This window comes from Cervus elaphus, chromosome 6 (assembly GCF_910594005.1).
Source record: "Cervus elaphus chromosome 6, mCerEla1.1, whole genome shotgun sequence".
Taxonomy (NCBI): Eukaryota; Metazoa; Chordata; class Mammalia; order Artiodactyla; family Cervidae; genus Cervus; species Cervus elaphus.
Genome location: NC_057820.1, coordinates 20,791,588 through 20,813,900, shown reverse-complemented (window position 1 = coordinate 20,813,900; position 22,313 = coordinate 20,791,588). Strand labels below are relative to the sequence as shown.

Sequence of the window (22,313 nt, the reverse complement as noted above, 5' to 3'; positions counted from 1 at the left end):
TGTCCATGGAATTCTCTAGGCAAGAATGTTGGAGTTGGTTGCCATTTCCTCCTCCAGGGGATCTTCCCAACACAGGGACTGAACCCATGTCTCCTGTGTTTCCTGCACTGCAGGTAGATTCTTTACCCACTGAGGCACCCCAAATTAGACATAGTAAATTGAAACAGAAGACACTATTATAACATAAACCTTTCTGGTTCACCCTGAGTGTCACTGAACTTGGAAGTCATGTGTAATGCAGACTGTGCACTGATTTAGCAGATGTATTTCTTATTTCCTTACATATCGATATTCTTCACTATGCAACAGGAGCTCCGCAATCCAGGAGCTCTGCTGGAAAATCACAATTGTTCAAACATAAAAATGAGCTATGCTGGAATGCAAACTGTTATCACAAGAGCCCTTCATCTACATCCAGCCCACCAGGACTTGACTAGTAGCAATTTCCTCGACTTTCCTCGACTAGATAGCATTTCCCCTTCCTCTCTCCTCACACCAGTCTGTCAGGGGAGCCCTAGGCTTCATCTTCCTAGAGATTTAAACTGCATCTGTCTGTGGCAAGGCCCAGGAATCCCCATTTTTTAAAAAAAAAATTTATTTTACTGAAGCATGGTTGATTTACAATGTTGTATTAGTTTAGGGTGTATAGAAAAGTGATTCAGTTATACAAAAATATATAATTTTTTTCTTTTTCAGATTCTTTTCCTATACAGGTTATTTCAAAACACTGACTATAGTTCCCTTTGCTATACAATATGTCCTTGTTGTTTATCTATTTTATATGTAATATATGTGTATCTGTTACTCCCAAATTCCTAATTTATCCCCCGCCCCACCTTTCCTCTTTGGTAACCAAAAGTTTGTTTTATATGTCCGTGAGTCTATTTCTGTTTTGTAAATAAATGTGTTTGTATCGTTTTTTTGTTTTATATTTCACATATAAGTGATATAATGTGATATCTGTCTTTGTCTGACTTACTGCGCTTAATATGTTGTAATCTCTAGGTCCATCCATGTTGCTGTAAATGGCAGTATTTCATTATTTTTTATGGCCGAGTAATATTCTATTGTATACATGTATATACAACATGTATATGTATATATATTGTATACACAATATATATATACTTTGGCCACCTGATGCGAAGAACTGACTCATTGGAAAAGACCCTGATGCTGGGAAAGATTGAAGGCAGAAGGAGAAGGGGACAACAGAGGATGAGATAGTTGGGTAGCATCACCAACTTGATGGACATGAGTTGGTGATGGACAGGGAGGCCATCATGGACTGTGCTGCAGTCCATGGGGTCGCAAAGAGGGGGACATAACTGAACTGACTGATATATGTACCACATCTTCTTTATCCATTCATCAGTTGATGGATATTAAGCTTGCTTCCATGTCTTAACTATTATAAATAGTGCTGCAATGAACACTAGGGTACATATACCTTTTCCAGTTACAGATATATGCCCAGGAGTATTTTCAAATGTCTCTTCTGGTAAGCTTAAAGATTAGCTGAATTGATACAAGCTCTTTAGCAAAGTGATATTTTATTAGCTATTGTTTCAGTGCCAGTAAATTTGGAAAACTCAGCAGTGGCCACAGGACTAGAAAAGGTCAGTTTTCATTCCAATCCCAAAGAAAGGCAATGCCAAAGAATGCTCAAACTACCACACAGTTGTACTCATCTCACACGCTAGTAAAGTAATGCTCAAAATTCTCCAAGCCAGGCTTCAACAGTACATGAACCATGAACTTCCAGATGTTCAAGCTGGATTTAGAAAAGGCAGAGGAACCAGAGATCAAATTGCCAACATCTGTTGGATCATCAAAAAAGTGAGAGACTCCTAGAAAAACATCTGTTTCTGCTTTATTGACTATGCCAAAGACTTTGACAATGTGGATCACAATAAACTGTGGAAAATTCTGAAAAAGATGGGAATACCATACCACCTTACCTGCCTCCTGAGAAATCTTTATGCAGGTCAAGAAGCAACAGTTAGAACTGTACATGGAACAACAGACTGGTTTCACATCGGGATAGGAGTACGTCAAGGCTGTATATTGTCACCCTGCTTATTTAACTTATATGCAAAGTACATCATGAGAAATGCTGGACTGGATGAAGCACAACCTGGAATGAAGATTGCCAGGAAAAATATCAATAACCTCAGATATGCAGATGATACCACCCTTATGGCAGAAAGCGAAGAAGAACTAAAGGGCCTCTTGATGAAAGTGAAAGAGGAGAGTGAAAAAGTTGGCTTAAAGCTCAACATTCAGAAAACTAGGATCATGGCATCTGGTCCCATCACTTCTTGACAAATAGATGGGGAAACAATGGAAACAGTGACAGACTTTATTTTGGGGGGCTCCAAAATCACTGGAGATGGTGATTGCAGCCATGAAATTAAGACACTTACTCCTTGGAAGGAAAGTTATGACCAACGTAGACAGCATATTAAAAAGCAGAGACATTACTTTGCCAACAAAGGTCCATTTAGTCAAAGCCATGGTTTTTCCAGTAGTCATGTATGGATGTGAGAGTTGGGCTATAAAGAAAGCTAAGTGCCAAAGAATTGATGCTTTTGAACTGTGGTGTTGGAAAAGATTCTTGAGAGTCCCTTGGACTGCAAGGAGATCCAACCAGTCAATCCTAAAGGAGATCAGTCCTGAATATTCACTGGAAGAGCTGATGCTGAAGATGAAACTCCAATAGTTTGGCCACCTGATGTGAAGAACTGACTCATTGGAAAGGACCCTGATGCTGGGAAAGATCGATGGTGGGAGGAGAAGGGGACGACAGAGAATGAGATGACTGGATGGCATGACTGACTCAATGGTCATGAGTTTGAGTCAGCTCTGGGAGTTGGTGATGGACAGGGAGGCCTGGCGCTGTGCTGCAGTCCATGGGGTCGCAAATAGTCAAACACGACTGAGTGACTAAACTCGACTCAACTCGTTGTTTCTCTATACAGGGAACATAAGAGACACAGGTTCAGTCCTTGTGTTGGGAAGATCCCCTGGAGGAGGAAAGTCCATAGGGTCACAAAGAGTTGGACACAATGAAGCAACTTAGCATGTGCACACCTTTTCATATGTCCATAAGGTAGTTAAACTTCATTCTTCTAAAGCAAGTTATAAATCAACAGTCTTAATTTTATGTAGTGTAAATTACATATTTCTGAGATTGCACAAACCAACTAGAAAGTACAGACCACACACCAAAGGCTTCTGGATTAACTTCCACCACAATACCAATGACCTCAAGAGATACTTTCATTGATAAATTGCAGCCATTTTTCCTTCCTAACTTGGATCATGATAGAATGAGGATGACGATACCCATTCTTGCTATCATGGCCTCACCAAGAATCATTTTGTCAGGCAGGTCAGTCCAGGGGCTCACATGAAACATATGTGACAAAGACTTGTGAAGCATACACAGAAATGTGGGGCAGAAACCATTTTTGGTCATTTTGCCATTGTATCTCCAGTGCTAGTATATGGTAGGTGCTTAGTAAACATCTATGGAATGAATAAACTGAATATTAAATATTTGCCAAAGAATAGGAAAGCCAAAAATAATCCTGGAAACTTTTGAGGTTAACTTTAAAATATTTTAGGATCTTAGACACTTGAAACATATGTAGCGCTGATGCTATTTTTAGTTGAAAATTGCCTGAGTAATTGACTCTGGTACTTTTCTCTCCTTGGTAGGTGAGTTAACCCTGGGAGTCCTTTCCTGCTTTGGAGTGCTGATTCTAGGTGTCCAGGGCAAGGACAAGGTGTTAGGTTCTTGGTATTTTATTATGTTTAAAAAGTAAATGTATAGTCATTATTGTCTGATACAGATGCCAAAAAAACACAAAAAAACAGGAAGTCAAATTTTACTTTCTTTTTCTATAAGCAAAAGAATATCTAGGTGAACAAGGTTTAAAATTAAAAATTACTTCTAATGACAACGTATGTTTTTGTTCTTTGGGGGAGTGAATTGTTTGTTTGCTTGATTTAGAGGACCATTGCAGCAATACCTCCTCACAGTTCCTGCCCCTCTGCTCCACTCCTCCCAAGCCACCCTCCACCCAGACACTTGCTATATTAGTAGGAAAGGTGTTAATTGCCTCCTAATGCTGCTTCCCAATTCACTGACTATGTTAAAATCAGATGGAGCCCGTCATAGGCTGGAAACTTCTCTTCTCAAAATGGGGGCCCCTAACATTCCTACATCCTTTCTGCAGATGGTTTGAATTTATTCTCTTGAAGCTCCACCCTCCCAGTGAAGGTCCTCAGTTTTACAGGGTGTCTTTTACAGGGCCCACGTATATTTCCTATTGGACATTGTCAAGAAAAACACATACTGAACAGAATAGACTTAAGAGAAGCCATGGTTTCTTTCTTGAAAGTCTCCAACACTGTTCTCTCACCCCCACACAACCTGAGTTAACGGGGCAGGGGACACTTACTGAGTGACCAGAGCCACTTTTTTGGCTCCTGGGTTTTCCTCAGAGGCGTCTTGTACGTAGTGCTTTTTGACTGTGGCACAGTCGCAGTTATTAAGTAGAGCTGAGGCCTTGCCAGTTTTCTGGTTTTGCTGCCCAAATTACTGAATGTTTGGTTGATTATAGCCCTAAAACACCCACATACTCAGAAGCTTTTAAATGTTTTCTCCCCTTGGGCAATCACCTGGTATACCTGAACTGAAAGTCTACCACATATAAATTAAGTATTTACTTAACAAACTGCTGCTAAAATCAATGGCCTTGAGGAATACATTAAAAATTACACAACAGAGATTAGCTTTTATGAATTAAAACTCCTAAAACTTAAATGCTATGCCCTCTTTTTGACCTGGAAAACTGATTTTAATTTTATATGCAGTGTTATGAAACAACCCCTGGAGATAAGCACGTTGTTGTTAAGTGTCCAATACTTATGAACTCATACACAAGGCGTGGCACAGAAAAGGTGAGCTGGAAGAAAGACAAAAATTAAATATATAATTTAAAATTATATATATATATATTATTATTAGAAGGACAGCCTGATCAAACATTATGCCAAAAGTCAGTTCAGTTCAGTTGCTCAGTCACGTCCAACTCTCTGCGACCCCATGAACCACAGCACGCTAGGCCTCCCTGTCCATCACCAACTCCCAGAGTCCACCCAAACCCATGTCCATTGAGTCGGTGATGCCATCCAACCATCTCATCCTCTGTCGTCCCCTTCTCCTCCTGCCCTCAATCTTTCCCAGCATCAGAGCCTTTTCAAATGAGCCAAAGTAATACAGACCAAAAGAGAAGTGAGAATGGAAAAATTTGAGGAAGAGAGCTCTAGCCCCAATTCATGCTCACTTTTTTTACAAAATGTGTTACAAATCAGTACAAGGACTATGAAAAGAATGGAACATTTCCTTTCCTAGCTGAATGAAAGGATTAAATAGGAACAAAATAATTGTTTCCTTCATGGTTTCAAAGACCTGATAACTAATGCCAGAGAGGCAGGTGCTAGAAACACAGGAGTCGGGCATAGTCTCTGTTGGTCAAGACCACAGCCAAGGAATTATTGCTTATTCAAAGAGAGCATGATTTCTTCTCAGTCTTAACAGCTAAACAAGTAGTCAAGTCTCATGACTATTTAATAATTCACCACCCCAGTAGATGCTTACAGTTTCTGAGGCACTGAAATCCCAAAGCAGGTTGAGGGATATTGAAATATGTTGGAACATGGAACACAATAGCATGAACAGTGATCAAGCCTCCTGGCAAGAGAGAAAAACCTCATGCTGATAACCTCTCAATGGTTATTGCTAGTGGGAGAGCTTCAGCGTACATATTAGTGGCCTTGATGATGTATATCGCCTCAAAAAAGCTGAAGCAAGAGTGAAATAATCATGATAAGACAAAGAAACAAATGGCAAGCCCCAACTTGGTAACCCAGAACACTACCTCACAAGCACATGAGGCTGCTCCAGAGACTAGACTCTTAACCTTTTAGGAAACACAACTTATTTTAAAACTCTGACACATTTTGTAGATTTGCTCAGAAAAGAAAATGCACACGTGCTGGCATACACAGAGTAATATAAAAATATTTTTAGGATATTCAGAAACCTGCCTAAGCCTTTTAATGAATTCCACTTGAGACCTGAGGACCTAGGACTCTCCAAAATGCCTGAGAGCAGTTCAGAGGAACTAGAAAAAGAACAGGATAGGTGGGAAAGGCTGGGGAACACCTCCTAGGACTCAGGCAGAGAAAAGCTGTTTAAGAGGGGCAATAGGGAAAATGAGTTGGAGTTAAACTTTTATCAGCTTTGTGATTAAGGTAAATTCCTTAACTCCTCTGGACCACTTCTCTACCTCCGTTTTCTCATCTGTTAAATCTATTAAAAACAACTATTTTACACAAGGTTGTTGTGATGATTAAATGAGAGAATGTGTTTAATGCGCTACTGAATTGGGCTAGGTAAACAGATATTGCTTCCTGGTGCTGTACCAATTTAGAAAAGTGAAGGTTGTTAAAAAGTAGTGATTGTTAAAACTAGTAAAAGGAGTAGTTGTTAAAAAGTAAAAAACTAATTGCAGTAGATTAAAAATGGAAATAATCCCTATGTCCATGACTGGTGACAATAATTAAATAGCTTATGATACATCAGAGCAGTGAAGTAATATTGTTGTTGTTGTTGTTTAGTCACTAGGTCATGTCCAACTGTTTTGTGACCCATGGACTGAAGCCCACCAGGCTTCTCTGTCCATGGGATTTCCCAGACAGAAGTACTGGAGGGGGTTGCCATTTCTTCCTCCAGGGGATCTTCCCAACGTAAGAATCAAATTTGCATCTCCTGCAGTGGCAGGCAGATTCTTTACCACTGAGCCACCAGGGAAAGTGAAAGTTGCTCAGTCATGTCCAACTCTTTGCCTCCCCATGGACTTTACAGTCCGTGGAATTCTCTGGGCCAGAATACTAGAGTGGGTAGCCTTTCCCTTCTCCATGGGATCTTCCCAACCCAGGGATCGAACCCAGATCTCCCGCATTGCGGGCAGATTCTTTACCAGCTGAGCCACCAGGGAAGCCTTGGCTAAAAATGAGTTAAAGCTATATTTACTCAATTTGTTGTGTTAGTATGGATAGATGTTTGTTTACACTATCAAATGGAAAAATCAAGCCATTAAACAGTGTAAATAATGTCCTATAAGGGGCTTCTCTGGTGACTCAGATGTAAATAATCCTCCTGCAATTTGGGAGACCCAGGTTTGATCCCTGGGTTGAGAAGATTCCCTGGAGAAGGGAAAGGCTACCCACTCCAGTATTCTTGCGTGGAAAATTCCATGGACAGAGGAGCCTGGTGGGCTGCAGGCCCCAAGGTGCAAAGAGTCAGACACTACTGAGTGATTAACACTTCACTCCATCCTATAAAGCACACGTCTTTTATGTAAGAATTTCCCACTCATGGACACTTAGGTTGGTTTCTGTTTTTCTCCCTAGGTTTAAATAACAACTCTCTATAACCAAGTTTCTGATGTCTTTCTTTAAGATGGACTCCTAAAAAGGAAATTGCTTAGTCAAAAGATACATACATTGTAAAACTTTAGAGAGATATTGTCAAATCACTTTGCAGTTAGACCATATCAATTTACAGTTATACCTGAACTATTTAAAGCTGCCAAAAACCATGCTCTATTTTGCATTCTTTTGAAACTTTGTTCATCTTATAGTTAAAATTTATTAGAGGTCACTTTAATTTTCACTTTAGATTGTTGTCAGGAGTGAACATTTCTTTCACATGCGTGTTAGTATATTTCTTCTCCTGTATTAGTTATTGCCCTCTACATAATTTTTGATGGAGTTTGAGTGGTTTTTTTTAATTAAATTTAAAGTATTCTATATATAAAAGGTAGAAAACCTTTGGCTGTCATATTTTAAAGATACATTACAATTTTTATATCTATCTTAACAATTATAATGTTTTTGGCATACAAATTTTAAATTTTTGTATAGTCCAAACTATTGTCCCATTCTGATTTCTTCCCATTGTTACTATGTTCAAAAAGATTCCCATACTAAGGCTGGGCAATATTTTACTGATAGTGTCTTTTATATAAAGTTTTTTTGTTTCCTTTATACATTAAAACCTACAATTTTTCTCAGGTTTTATAGAATAAGGTTAGAGTCTTTTTACTTTGTTCAGTCAATTATTCTTTTTCAGTAATTTTTAACAGGTGATATCCCAATATCTTGTTTTACTTATATATATATATATATATATTTTTTTTTCCCACTGGGTTTTGTCATACATTGATATGAATCAGCCATGGATTTACATGTATTCCCAATCCCGATCCCCCCTCCCACCTCCCTCTCCACCCGATTCCTCTGGGTCTTCCCAGTGCACCAGGCCCGAGCACTTGTCTCATGCATCCCACCTGGGCTGGTGATCTGTTTCACCATAGATAGTATACATGCTGTTCTTTTGAAATATCCCACCCTCACATTCTCCCACAGAGTTCAAAAGTCTGTTCTGTATTTCTGTGTCTCTTTTTCCGTTTTGCATATAGGGTTATCGTTACCTTCTTTCTAAATTCCATATATATGTGTTAGTATGCTGTAATGTTCTTTATCTTTCTGGCTTACTTCACTCTGTATAATGGGCTCCAGCTTCATCCATCTCATTAGGACTGGTTCAAATGAATTCTTTTTAATGGCTGAGTAATATTCCATGGTGTATATGTACCACAGCTTCCTTATCCATTCATCTGCTGATGGGCATCTAGGTTGCTTCCATGTCCTGGCTATTATAAACAGTGCTGTGATGAACATTGGGGTGCACGTGTCTCTTTCAGATCTGGTTTCCTCAGTGTGTATGCCCAGAAGTGGGATTGCTGGGTCATATGGCAGTTCTATTTCCAGTTTTTTAAGAAATCTCCACACTGTTTTCCATAGCGGCTGTACTAGTTTGCATTCCCACCAACAGTGTAAGAGGGTTCCCTTTTCTCCACACCCTCTCCAGCATTTATTGCTTGTAGACTTTTGGATAGCAGCCATCCTGACTGGCGAGTAATGGTACCTCATTGTGGTTTTGATTTGCATTTCTCTAATAATGAGTGATGTTGAGCATCTTTTCATGTGTTTGTTAGCCATCTGTATGTCTTCTTTGGAGAAATGTCTGTTTAGTTCTTTGGCCCATTTTTTGATTGGGTCATTTATTTTTCTGGAATTGAGCTGCAGGAGTTGCTTGTATATTTTTGAGATTAATCCTTTGTCTGTTTCTTCATTTGCTATTAATTTCTCCCAATCTGAGGGCTGTCTTTTCACCTTACTTATAGTTTCCTTTGTGGTGCAAAAGCTTTTAAGTTTCATTAGGTCCCATTTGTTTAGTTTTGCTTTTATTTCCAATATTCTGGGAGGTGGGTCATAGAGGATCTTGCTGTGATTTATGTCGGAGAGTGTTTTGCCTATGTTCTCCTCTAGGAGTTTTATAGTTTCTGGTCTTACATTTAGATCTTTAATCCATTTTGAGTTTATTTTTGTGTATGGTGTTAGAAAGTGTTCTAGTTTCATTCTTTTACAAGTGGTTGACCAGCTTTCCCAGCACCACTTGTTAAAGAGGTTGTCTTTTTTCCATTGTATATCCTTGCCTCCTTTGTCGAAGATAAGGTGTCCATAGGTTCGTGGATTTATCTCTGGGCTTTCTATTCTGTTCCATTGATCTATATTTCTGTCTTTGTGCCAGTACCATACTGTCTTGATGACTGTGGCTTTGTAGTAGAGTCTGAAGTCAGGCAGGTTGATTCCTCCAGTTCCATTCTTCTTTCTCAAAATTACTTTGGCTATTCGAGGTTTTTTGTATTTCCATACAAATTGTGAAATTCTTTGGTCTAGTTCTGTGAAAAATACCGTTGGTAGCTTGATAGGGATTGCATTGTTTTACTTATATTTTATATTTGGCTTGGAGTCCCATCTCTCCTAGGACCTAGTAGTGACTTCAGGCAGAAGTCTTTTACTAATAGCAGCTCCTTACATGCCTGTGAATTTGAAGTCAGTTTTCTAAGTGCCAAATTTCTTCAACCAACTGCAATGTTTGTCGCTGTTGCTGTATATGTGAGATTATTTCTAGCACTTTTGTTATCTATTGTTAAGGAACAATTTTTAAAAGAAAGTAGAATCATGATTCTCAGATAGAATGTGTATATATTTTTTACTCAACTGAATGTGTCAAAGATTTTTAACTCATTAATTAATGACAAACTGGTAGCTATTACTGTTGATGCCAAGAAAAATTCAGAGCAGAGACATATAAAGGAAATAAGAAATTCTGAAATGAATTTACAACTAGATGCACAATTGGTCTACTAAAATCAATGCAAAAGTTAGTTGCAGTCTACCAAGTACAACTGACTTGCATTTATACAGATATGAAGTATTTAAATCATTATCTGACTTTGAGAACTTACAGAGTTGTAATATCAAAGATGAAAAAATCTAAATGAGCATTCAAGATATCCACTATTTGAGATGTAACTCTCGAAATCTCTTACAGTTTTCCCTGAGCGCCTCGTCTCCTCTTTTTATCATAATAATTTCAAAGAAATTTATTCTTATAAAATAAAGCTGCTCTCATTAGAGCTGTCTGATTTTTCACAAAGATGCAACAAAAGGCTTATTTTACCATTTTGGACACCTTAAGCTGCCCATGTAAACTCTAAATCCATACAATTTTGAACAAATACTAAATTAAATTGGGTTTGGAAATTTTCATAAGAAATCTCAAATTGGATTTTTAAAACCCTCTATTATTTTTGACCTGAGGCTAGGAAACCAAGCCCAAGGAATGCTCTCCACCATATTTCACCTGAAATACCTATAAATTTGTGTAAATTCCTCTGTTCACTAGGTCTCCCAAATATTTTAAAGTTAGTTACATATAGTGTGTTTCCCAGCTGGCACTAGTGGTTATAGGCTTCCCTCCTGGCTCAGCTGGTAAAGAATCCGCCTGCAGTGCGAAAGACCTGGGTTCTGTCCCTGGGTTGGGAAGATTCCCTGGAGAAAGGAAAGGCTACCCATTCCAGTATTCTGGCCTGGAGAATTCCATGAGCTTTATAGTCTATGGGGTTGCAAAGAATTGGACACTACTGAGCGACTTTCACTTCACCAGTGGTAAAAATTCTGCCTGCTTAAGAGACGCGGGCTCAATCCATGAGGCGGGAATATCTCCTGGAGGAGGAAATGGCAACCTGCTCCAGTATTCTCTCCTGGAAAATTCCATGACAGAGGAGCCTAGTGGACTGCAGTCCATGGGGTCACAAGGCATTGGACATGAATGAGCAACTGAGCAAGCATATAATATACAATATTCTTGGACTTTTTAAGTCAAGGAATAGGTCAGCACTTTATAGGCATTGCTTTCATTCAAGGATGACATTCTAGGCAAGGCTTTGGTTTTTCAATTTGTACAATTATGTTATGTACAATTATAGATGACAGAGCCTTACTGAACCTAGGCAAATAACTAAATGGCCATGGAAAGTAAGGAGACAATATAAAGTTCTGAATCCTAGAGGAATAAGTTGGTTTCCCTTGTGGCTCAACTGGTAGAGAATCCGCCTGCAATGCGGGAGACCTGGGTTTGATCCCTGGATTGGGAAGGTCCCCTGGAGAAGGAAAAGGCTCTCCACTCCAGTATTCTGGCCTGGAGAATTCCATAGACTTTACAGCTACAAAGAGTTGGACACAACTGAGGAATAAGTGGGAATCAGCTATCATTTTAAAATAATTTTTGAATGTTTGGCTTCATATTACAAAAACAGACTTTACTAAATTGTATGTGTTACGTATTACTTAATGAAAAGGAGATAGGGTGATTATTAGATATCTGAAAATAGAACATTAAATAATATCAACAATATTCCAGACAAATAGCCACAGTAAAATTTCTCTCTTTAAGAGTTTATTCAGCCCAGTTATAATTGATTCCTGCTCCAGTGGATCTTTGGTTAGCTGTCCTATGCCATCCTCTCTTTTGGCCAAAACAGAACCTGGAAATCCTGACTCAGTCCATTGGTGGTGCAGATTGAAAGCTGTCTAATCTATGTTAGCTCAGCTTTGAAGTGTCAGTAATCGACATACCTGATACAGTTCTTTTCTACAATATCCTGAGACTTTCTTCTTAGTTGAAGACACAGTTTCTCACCTGTAACTATGAGACACTTCTGGGAAGCATCAGACCAAAACAATACTATCTGTAGATAAGAGGGACTTAAAATAGGTGAATGATTATTACTAGTAATTTTCAAGTGCGAACAGTCTGATGAGAGTTCAGAATAAAAATAATGCAGAAAACAGAAAAGATTACTTCTCTCTGTGGCATTCAAAACAAATTCCCTGCCTCTTCTCCAACCCCAAATAAAGAAATATGATAAACCATCTAAGGATAATGATTAAATTTATTTCAGAAGGAGTTTGTGAATGCTATAATTGATTCAGAAAAGTGAATAAAAATAATTTTATAGAAGAAAAAACACTGAGATATGACATAAATAATCCTGAGATATAATTGTTTGTACCAGGAACATCAAGCAAGTGGCTTAGTAAGGTCTGCAGTAAGACCTAAATAATTGTATCTTTAAAACCAATAGTTGAAATGATGACACGTAACATGCTACCATTGTCTAATATCATCAAGTTCAGCACCACCAGAACTCTGCTATATTTAGGAAAATCTGGTGGAAATATTCCCAAGAGTTGGAATTAGTGTTCTCCCTGAGGGTAAAGCCATATTATAAGACAGCAAGGTCAATGACATAACTCCCAGGACTTCCCCAAAATTTTTTGAAATATTTATATTAATAACGTTATATACCTATACAAGCCTACCTCTGCAAGGCTGAACACCCCTTCTGATTTATTAATAGCAAATCTGCCCACAGAATTCTACAGAAAAATTTATCTCTTTCTGGCAGCTCTCTTCAAAGGTGAAAAAATAAACCTTTGTGTTTTTTTCCAGACCCTCTGAGAAATCTCAAAGATAGTTTCGGGTGTAAAATATAGCTGGAAACTTTAATTTTTTCTATACTTAGGATTCAATTATAGGAAGGCAAAAATCAGTGGAAAAAAAAAAAAACATCAGAGGATATTTGGGCACTTGGTTAAGATAGGATCAGGATGCTGCAAAAACAATACCGAGTTAACTGTTTAAACATTTAAAACAATACAACATTTATAAATTAACACTACATTAACATGACTATAAAGAACCTTAGCTCCTTATAAATGAGGAATTTTTGTTTCTTGCTTTTGTTTCTTATTTTTTCTTTTTCTTAAACAATTAAGAATGTAATAAATTCAACATAAAGCACAGAAAATTATTCATGTAAGACTTGGAATATTTACTACCTAGACAGTTACACAGAAGGTTAAAAAAAAAAAAAGCCTTTTATATAGTAGGTAAAGGAATTAACCAGTAAGCAAGCCCATCAAGATAGGGCAAACTTAACTGAAATTTTAGCATGTCATTACTCTTTTCAGAATCAAGTACTATAAACCAAGGCAAGTAAAATTTACTTCCAAATTTTGTCTTACATTTTCCTTTGTCATGTCACAACAATTCTCAGGAGATCCATGAACTCAAAATAACTTACATATACATATATATATATATATACATATACACTAAGATGTTATTTCTGTTAACATTTCAATATGTATTCATCATAGCTGTGGTCAAATGAATCACCATCTTAAATTTTCTCAATTTCCACTTCCATCCAATATAGTAAATATTGATAGTTATAACTCACATAAAAATTCTTTGTGGTTCTCAGTAAAACTCGAGATTTTACAGGGGTTCTGAGATAGAAGAAGAAAAAAGCCTGAAAAGCACTACTATTGCATATGTATTATGTAGTTATTTATATATAATTATATCAGTATGTAGTAGTAATTATATAACCATATATAAATTATAAATATATAGAAATTGTATAAATTATATTTATACATATATACATGATAGCTACATAAGTCTATAAATTATATATAAAATTGTATATACAATTAATACTACATATGTGTGTGCTAAATCACTTTCAGTCTTGTCTAACATTTTGTGACCCTATGGACTGTAGCTCTCTAGGCTCCTCTGTCCATGGGGTTCTCCAGCCAAGAATACTGTAGTGGGTTGCCATTTCCTTCTCCAGGGGATCTTCTGACCCAGGGATCCTCATGCCTCCTGCATTGGCAGGTGAGTTCTTTACCACTAGCACCACCCGGGAAGCCCGATACTATATATATAATTACTGTGCTGTGCTGTGCCTCGTTGCTCAGTCGTGTCTGATTCTATGCAACCCCATGGACTTAGCTCTCCAGGCTCCTCTGTCCACAGGGATTCTCCAGGCAAGAATACTGGAGTGGGTTGCCGTGCCCTTCTCCAGGGGATCTTCCCAACCCAAGACACGAGCTGGCACTTCCTACATTGTAGGCAGATTCTTTACCAGCTGAGCTAGCAGAGAAAGCCCTATATACTATATATATAATTACTACTATATAGTACTATACACTATTATAAAACCTCCACTATAAATGGAAAGGAAATCTAAAAAGGAGTGGATCTGGATATATATGTATCCATATGTATACGTATGACTGATTCATTTTGCTGTATAGCAAGAAACTAACACAGAATTTAAAGCAGCTATACTCCAATAAGAATTAATTTAAAAAAAACAACTCCACTATAGGTTAAGACTATTTTCTCTTTGAAACACAAAAGCAAAGAGACGGTGGTATTAGTCTATCCCTGTTGCTTGTGATGGGGCTTCCCAGTTGGCTCAGTGGTAAAGAATCCACCTGCCAATGCAGGAGACGCAAATTCAATCCCTGGGTAGAGAAAATCCTCTGGAAAAGGAAATGGCATCCTACTCCAGTATTCTTGACTGAGAAATCCCATGGACAGAGGGGCCTGGTGGGCTATAGTTCACGGGATTGCAAAATAGTCAGACAAGACTCAGCAACTAAACAACAATAACATTGCTTATGATGTCTTCTCAGCCATTCATATTAATTATGATTTTTCAACCAAAGTAACTCTATTTCACGGAGAAAATTAGAGGTAGATAGCTACGAATTCCTTTCTTCCAAAGACATTTTCACAGACAAGAGAAGTTTATGTTGCATCTTTGTATAGCCACACACATATCTTTTTAAAGAGAAAAAATGAACATGTTCACTAACATGACCCAAAATAGGAACTTTTCATTGGCTATAAGCAAAAGTATATAAACTTAAAGTTAAGTTTAATAATTAGGCATCAAATTTCCAGTATTCTATCATGATTAGAAACTATCTGGATATCATATGAATATTCTTTATGCTATTTAACCTAATAGCTATCTAAGTTTTTATGCTACTGAAAGATCTGAGTAATTATATTCAAGTTGACAGTAAAAAACAAAATTACTGATGATATAAAGTTGTCAGAATAATGATTTGATTTTGTTGAATATGGATTTCTCATTATATTACAGATTATGTCAAAGTAGTGTTAGCTTATTTTATTAGTATGCATCAATAAGCTTAAGAAAAGCAAACACAAGTGCAGTAATAAAATATATGTTTATGTTATACCTAACACTGATAAATCAGAGGAAAAGCTATTTGTGTTAAACCAAAATCATTACTACTCTGATTTGCCAAATATTTATCTCAATTGTATGACCTTAAAATTTTAAATCATTTGTGTGAGAATACTCTTTAAGCATAGCACATTAAAAGTATCAAACTCTGGATTTCCCTGGCAGTCCAGTGGTTAAGATTCTGCACTCCCAACATGGGGGACGTGGGTTTGATCCCTGGTTGGGGAAGATTCTCATGTTGCATGGACAAACAGAGAAAAAAAAAATGAAAAAGTATCAAAACTTTAATTTCCACATTTTCCTGGAATTTTATAAATCTTTGACTTACATAAGAACTTATTTACATAAGAGCTCTACAGGCCAATCAGAACAGAGTTTCTTTAATTTAGAGACTTCTAAATCTAATTTATTAATTCTCTCCAGAGATAGAAAAATACTGTGTACTCATACATAAAGATGCAAAGGTCTTTATGAATTCTAAACATATATATACAGAGACACATAGGGATCTTATAGCTTCAAGTCTAAACATAATCACAACTCAAGAGTAAACACAAAAAAGTAACCTGCCCGTATATCAAAAATGTTGTCCTCTTTCCTGATGGGCATGAGATTCTTAATTTCTTCAAAGAAGACAAGTAGACAAATAAAGAAAAAACCATAATAGCAAATCAGATTTTCTGTTGTTTCTTACTCAAAAAAAGAATAAATCTCAGTAATCTCTTTATCTATTTACAGAAGACGCAAAGGTTAAGCCATAAAATCAAGTTCCAAATCACAGTTAATTGTCACCAAGAGGGAATAATTTATTCATTGTAAAAGTTCCAAAAGCAAAAACAAAATAGAAACATAGTAAAAAGGAAAATATGTGAAGAAACAGAGGATCAACAAAGTTACAGTTCTGTTGCTACTAGGGATTTACCAAGGGAAACCAAGAAATAGAGTTCAAGTCACCCAAGAGAGACACATTCCAGCTACTCAAACTGTTCATCTGTCAGGTGAATCCACTGTGCATCAAATTGGAAGCTTCAAAATATTTACAAGATGGTGTTTCTAAAAAGGATTTAATTGTGACTCTCATACTGATGTAAAATGAATGTGTCAAAAATTTTGTCTATTCATAAATTATACAATGAACAAGTCAGATGTTGCAAGCAGTTCAAGGAAGAAGTCAAAAATCAGAACACATATAGGGAAAATGAAAGATTGACACTAATTTACAAATTAATGTAAAACAGGTCTCAAGATGAAACAATAATCAGTGGTGTGCCACTGAGCACAATTAGTTTGCATCTTTGTAGAGAAGAATATTTTGCATTATTATCAGTGTTCTCCAACTTAATGAGTTATAAAATAGCACAAACATAGAATAAAACGTGGATGGGTAAGCCACTCAAGACGCTCACTCTTTTTGTTTTCCCTGTTTCAACATCTTTACAATTTTACTCATTCTTTTAACAGAAGATGGGTCTGATATATTCTTTCTCACTAGCACAAGAAATTGAATACCAGGGGGAAAGGTAATATCAAAGCTTCTCTCTAGTCCCTGATCTAAATCCTTATCATCTCTTCCTACAAGAGAAGGAGAGAGAGCAAGTAACATCATTCATTCTTTTGTACATCAAATACAGGAAAGGCCCAATGACTAATACTAGATACTATCTGGCTCTTTTCGGATCTGTTTTCTCTCTTATAAGCACCACATTAGTGAATACTTTCTCCCAGAGGGTCTCTCTGGGGGCCTTGTAAGTATGGCAAAATATCTGCATAAAAGTAAAAGGACCAAATCTTTTTTTCATGGATTATAATGTAAAGGGGGGAAAATGTAAATCAAATAGCTATCAAACGAGTAAGAAGCTATTCATGAAACCCACAATGGACAGGTAGTTAGTTCCACTAGTCTGAACCAGTTCTAAATCTGAGACATTTTTATTTGACAAACTTGAAATCAAGATAGGGTCCTTTTTAACTTGTTACCCTGAAATCACCTGTGTGTGCAAAGCCCTTCCCTAGGAATTCTGCAGAGTTAGTGACCCGTGGGGTTCAGCAGAGTCTAGACAAGTATGAACCTGCGACACCACTTTGATCCTAGATATTTTCAGTAATGTCATCACCAGGGCCTCAGAGCTCCTGATTGGAATTATCACCACTCCTGGGAAAAGAATCTGGGGGGAAACTTGGATATGTTTCCATGGATACAACTTTCTTAGTTCTATTTGCTACAACATTGAAGCAAGAAGAAAATTCATTTAATGTGAATTATGTGCATGGACTGACCTGACTAACAACATGATTTGTGTATTTTAGGCTCAACCTGGTGACAACTCTACTAGAAGCCCGATCCTAACAGAGCTCTACACACAAGTTGTCATTTTTGACCACGTTTCCAGAAGAAAGACTTAACTAAAAATGTGGTAGATAGTGCCCTCCCTAATGGTTTGCTAAATGTAAATGACTCCTATAATCAAAAGCAAATTAGAATAATAAGTGAGTCCAGTAGCTATAAGGCAAATCAGAATAATAAAAGTTGATAAAGAAATTAGAGAGGTAACCATGATCTTGACTGTATTTCTGTGGTACTAATATTGTCTCAATCTGCTTTGAGGTTTTTCTAATTTTTTCCCCCAAACACTGAAGCTGATTGCAGTAATTCGTGGAAGAACATCGTATTGCTTCTTCAAAGATAAAGTAATTAGTACTTACATTGTACCTCAGATTTTCCACGTTTCCAAATGTCCAAAAATATTCTAGGTCCTAGCATTGCCAAACAGAATTAGTCAAAGCCTTATGCTACATGGCAGTGCTATCTCCTAAAATCACTGAATTTGATGTTAGTCACTCAGCTATGTCCTCATGGACTGTAGCCTGCTGGGTTCCTCTGTCCATGGAATTTTCCAGGCAAGAATACTGGAGTGGGTAGCCATTCCCTTCTCCAGGAATCCTCCTGACCCAGGGATCAAACCCAGGTCTCCTACATTGTAGGCAGATTCTTTACCATCTGACATAAGAGGTTGGAAGACTGTCCAAAGGTTTTCAAGGTTTTCATTAGCACTACATGAGTAAATTGGAGAAGGAAATGGCAACCCACACCAGTATTCTTGCCTGGAGAATCTCATGGACAGAGGAGCCTGGCAGGCTACAATCCCTGGGGTCGCAAAGAGTTGGACACAACTGAGTGACTAGCACACACATGAGTAAATATAATCTTAAGTATCCCATAAGTTGATGCATAAAATGATTGAAGTGCTTAATATGTTCATGTGCCTAGACAATGTGAACTTCATGACAATAAAGCTGAGAAAATGAAATCTAAAGGAAACCAGAAATTTTAGAGAAATGAGGACCTCATAAGAGTGAAGAACACATTTTTGTAATATGCCCCTGCAGGTGACTTTTGGGCAGAAAAGATATTCAGAGGCCGTTTGTGATTTTAGATTAATATTTGTCTCTCCTTCTGGGGCTTCCCAGGTAGCACAGTGGTAAAGAATCCACCTGCCAATGCAGGAGGCCCAGGAGATGTGGGTTCAACCCCTGGGTCAGGAAGATCCCTGGAGTAGGAGATGGCAACTCACTCCAGTGTTCTTGCCTGGAAAATTCCATGGCAGAGAAGCCTGGCGGGCTATATAGCCCATGGGGTCACAAAGAGTCAGACGTGACTAAGCACATATGCTTCTTCTTCTCTTTCCCGTTGCCTTCCTTCCCTTTCTAAGCAACCCAGTTCTAAGGCAATTAGGTGGAGCCAAGCAAGGCTCAGTGTCAGGCTCGGGGTGGGAGAGCCCAGAGTAGGGTGTCCCCAGTTCCAATGCAGTGAGCAGGATGTATTCATGGAGGAGGTGATAGTCTGGCTCGAGGTGTCAGGTCCCAGTGTGGAATAGTAGAGTGGTGTTAAATTAGAATTGGATGTATTGGTGTGATCTCTTCATTTTCAGTAAATACAACAGATACAGAATATACGCCTCTGTGTGTATGCATACATATTCCAACACTCTGTCCACTGAGACAACCTCGGAGCAGCAGCACCCAATGTAAGTTAGCACACCTAGCACCCAGATCTTAGTTTCTCAACACTATTTTCTGCCAAAGGGAAGAAGGGATCCGTAGAAAAATAACTGATTCTAGGACTGAGGCTGCTGCTGCTGCTAAGTCGCTTCAGTCGTGGCCAACTCTGTGCGACCCCATAGATGGCAGCTCACCAGGCTCCCCTGTCCCTGAGATTCTCCAGGCAAGAACACTGGAGTGGGTTGCCAGGGAGAGTTAAAGAGTCTGGGATCCCTTTCTGTACCAGAAAGCAAAGATGTTCCAGAAAAATGAAACAAACTTATCAAAGAAACACAGACTCCACCTTGAAAGAGTTCTCACTGGCCAAATTTGGTACAGTTTGGGCATCAAATAATGAAAACAACAGGTATAAAATAGGAAACCATGAGTCTATACAGATCTACCTAAATGAATAAATGGAAAGTTTGATGAGGAACAGAATATTTATGTGGTATCTCCCACAAAATACTTATTACAGAGCAAACAATGCAGAAGCTTGGAATACACCACTTTTACTAAATGATCAAAGAGAATATGACAATAAAAAGGTCAACTGAGTTTGTTCCTCACCTAATTAAGGTGCAATAGAAGAGCTCTGCATCCCCTTTGTAGAAATCCTGCCAAAGTTGCATAGCTAGTATTTAATCAAGAGAAAACACAGACAAACCTAAATCCAGAAGACTGAGAAATTATCCCAGGTTGAGTGAGACTATAGAGACACGATTTCAAATTCAACATGGGGAATTCCCTACGGGTTCAGTGATTAAGACATGGTGCTTTCATTGCCAAGGATCCGGGTTCCATCCTTCGTGGGGGGGCTGAAATTCCACAAGCCACATGGTAGGGCCAAGAAAAAAAAAGAACTGCAACACAAGATTCTGAGTTTTATCCATATCTTCTAAAGGGAATTTGGGGGCAATTGGTGAAAATTGAATGATTTCTAAAGATTAGATGGTAGTAATATAAAAATATTTATGTCCTGATTTTGCTGATTATGCTGTGGTTATATTTGAAAATGTCTTTGATTGCAGGAAATTATACTAAAGTATTTGGGAGTCAAAAGGCATCATGTCAGCAAATTATAAATATTTCATGGGGAAAAAAAAATCTTTGTTTTGAACTTGCAACATTTCTGTAAAGCTGGGATTATTTTTGAAATAGGATAAATACTTGACTTATTACATTTACAAATTCAAAATATCTATTTCTGCTTCACTGGCTACCCTAAAGCCTTTGACTGTGGGGATCAAACAGACTGTGGGAAATTCTTAAAGAGATGGGAATACCAGACCACCTGACCTGCCTCATGAGAAACCTGTATGCAGGGAAAGAAGCAACAGTTAGAACCAGACATGGAACAACAGAGTAGTTCAAAATTGAGATAGGAGTACATCAAGGATGTTTACAGTCACCCTACTTATTTAACTTATTTGCAGAGTACATCATGCAAAATGCCAGGCTGGGTAAAGTACAAGCTGGAATCAAGATTGCTGGGAGAAATATCATTAACCTCAGATATGCAGATGACACCACACTTATGACAGAAAGCAGAGAGGAACTAAAGAGCCTCTTGATGAAAGTGAAAGAGGAGAGTGAAAAATCTGGCTTAAAACTCAACATTTAAAAAATGAAGATTATGGCCTCTGGTCCCATCACTTTATGGCAAATAGATAAGGAAACAATGGAAACAGTGACAGACTTTATTTTCTTGGCTCCAAAATCACTGCAGACGTTGACTGCAGTCATGAAATTAAAAGATGCTTGCTCCTTGGGGAAAAAAGCTATGACAAACCTAGACAGCATATTAAAAAGCACAGATATCACTTTGCCGACAAACGTCCATATAGTCAAACTATAGTTTTTCCAGTAGTCATGGGAGAGTTGGACCATTAAGAAGGCTGAGTGCAGAAGAATAGATGCTTTCACACTGTGGTGCTGGAGAAAACTCTTGAGAGTCCCTTGGACAGCAAGGAGATCCAACCAGTCCATCCTAAAGGAGATCAACCCTGAATATTCATTGGAAGGATAATACTGAAGCTAAAGTTCCAATACTTTGGCCACCAAATGCGATGAGCTGACTCATTGGAAAAGAACCTGATGCTAGAAAAGATTGAGGGCAGGAGGAGAAGAGGGCAACAGAGGATGAGATGGTTGGATGGCATCATCGACTCAATAGACATGAGTTTGAGCAAACTCCAAGAGATGATAAAGGACAGGTAAGCCTGGCCCGCTGTAGTCCATGGGGTTGCAAAGAGTTGGACATGACTGAGTGACAGAACAACACAACAACTTATATTTTAAATATATATACAAATTATTTTTCTATCCATAGATTTGGTGAAATTTTAGCAATTATTTTTATGAATTCTGTAGTGTAGTTAACTTAAATCCTTTAAACATTTTAAATTTTATTTATGAGCTTCATTACATTCAAGTTTCTAATGATTTCAAATTTCCAACCAACAAGCTTTCCTACAGATTTAAATAACTGTCATAAATTTAATAAATTAAACTTATAATGATTCATGTTCTCATAAAAGTTTCAATATAGTTCATAAGTTTATAAGATTTCAATTTAAAATAGTCTGAATTAATTATTCAAATATCATATTTTATTTTAAATAAAAATAACTTTTATCCAGAATT

General features: G+C 37.7%; 1 protein-coding gene across 1 annotated transcript in view; it reads left to right on the top strand.

Moving 5' to 3' along the window:
• CFAP299 (cilia and flagella associated protein 299) overlaps positions 1-18,176 on the top strand; it is a 649,220-nt gene extending 631,044 nt beyond the window's left edge. Inside the window, exon 6 of the mRNA XM_043906382.1 lies at positions 17,937-18,176. Coding sequence (XP_043762317.1) covers positions 17,937-18,032 — 96 coding nt within the window. The 3' untranslated portion in view covers positions 18,033-18,176. The remainder of the gene's footprint in view (positions 1-17,936) is intronic.
• The last annotated feature ends 4,137 nt before the right edge of the window (positions 18,177-22,313 follow it).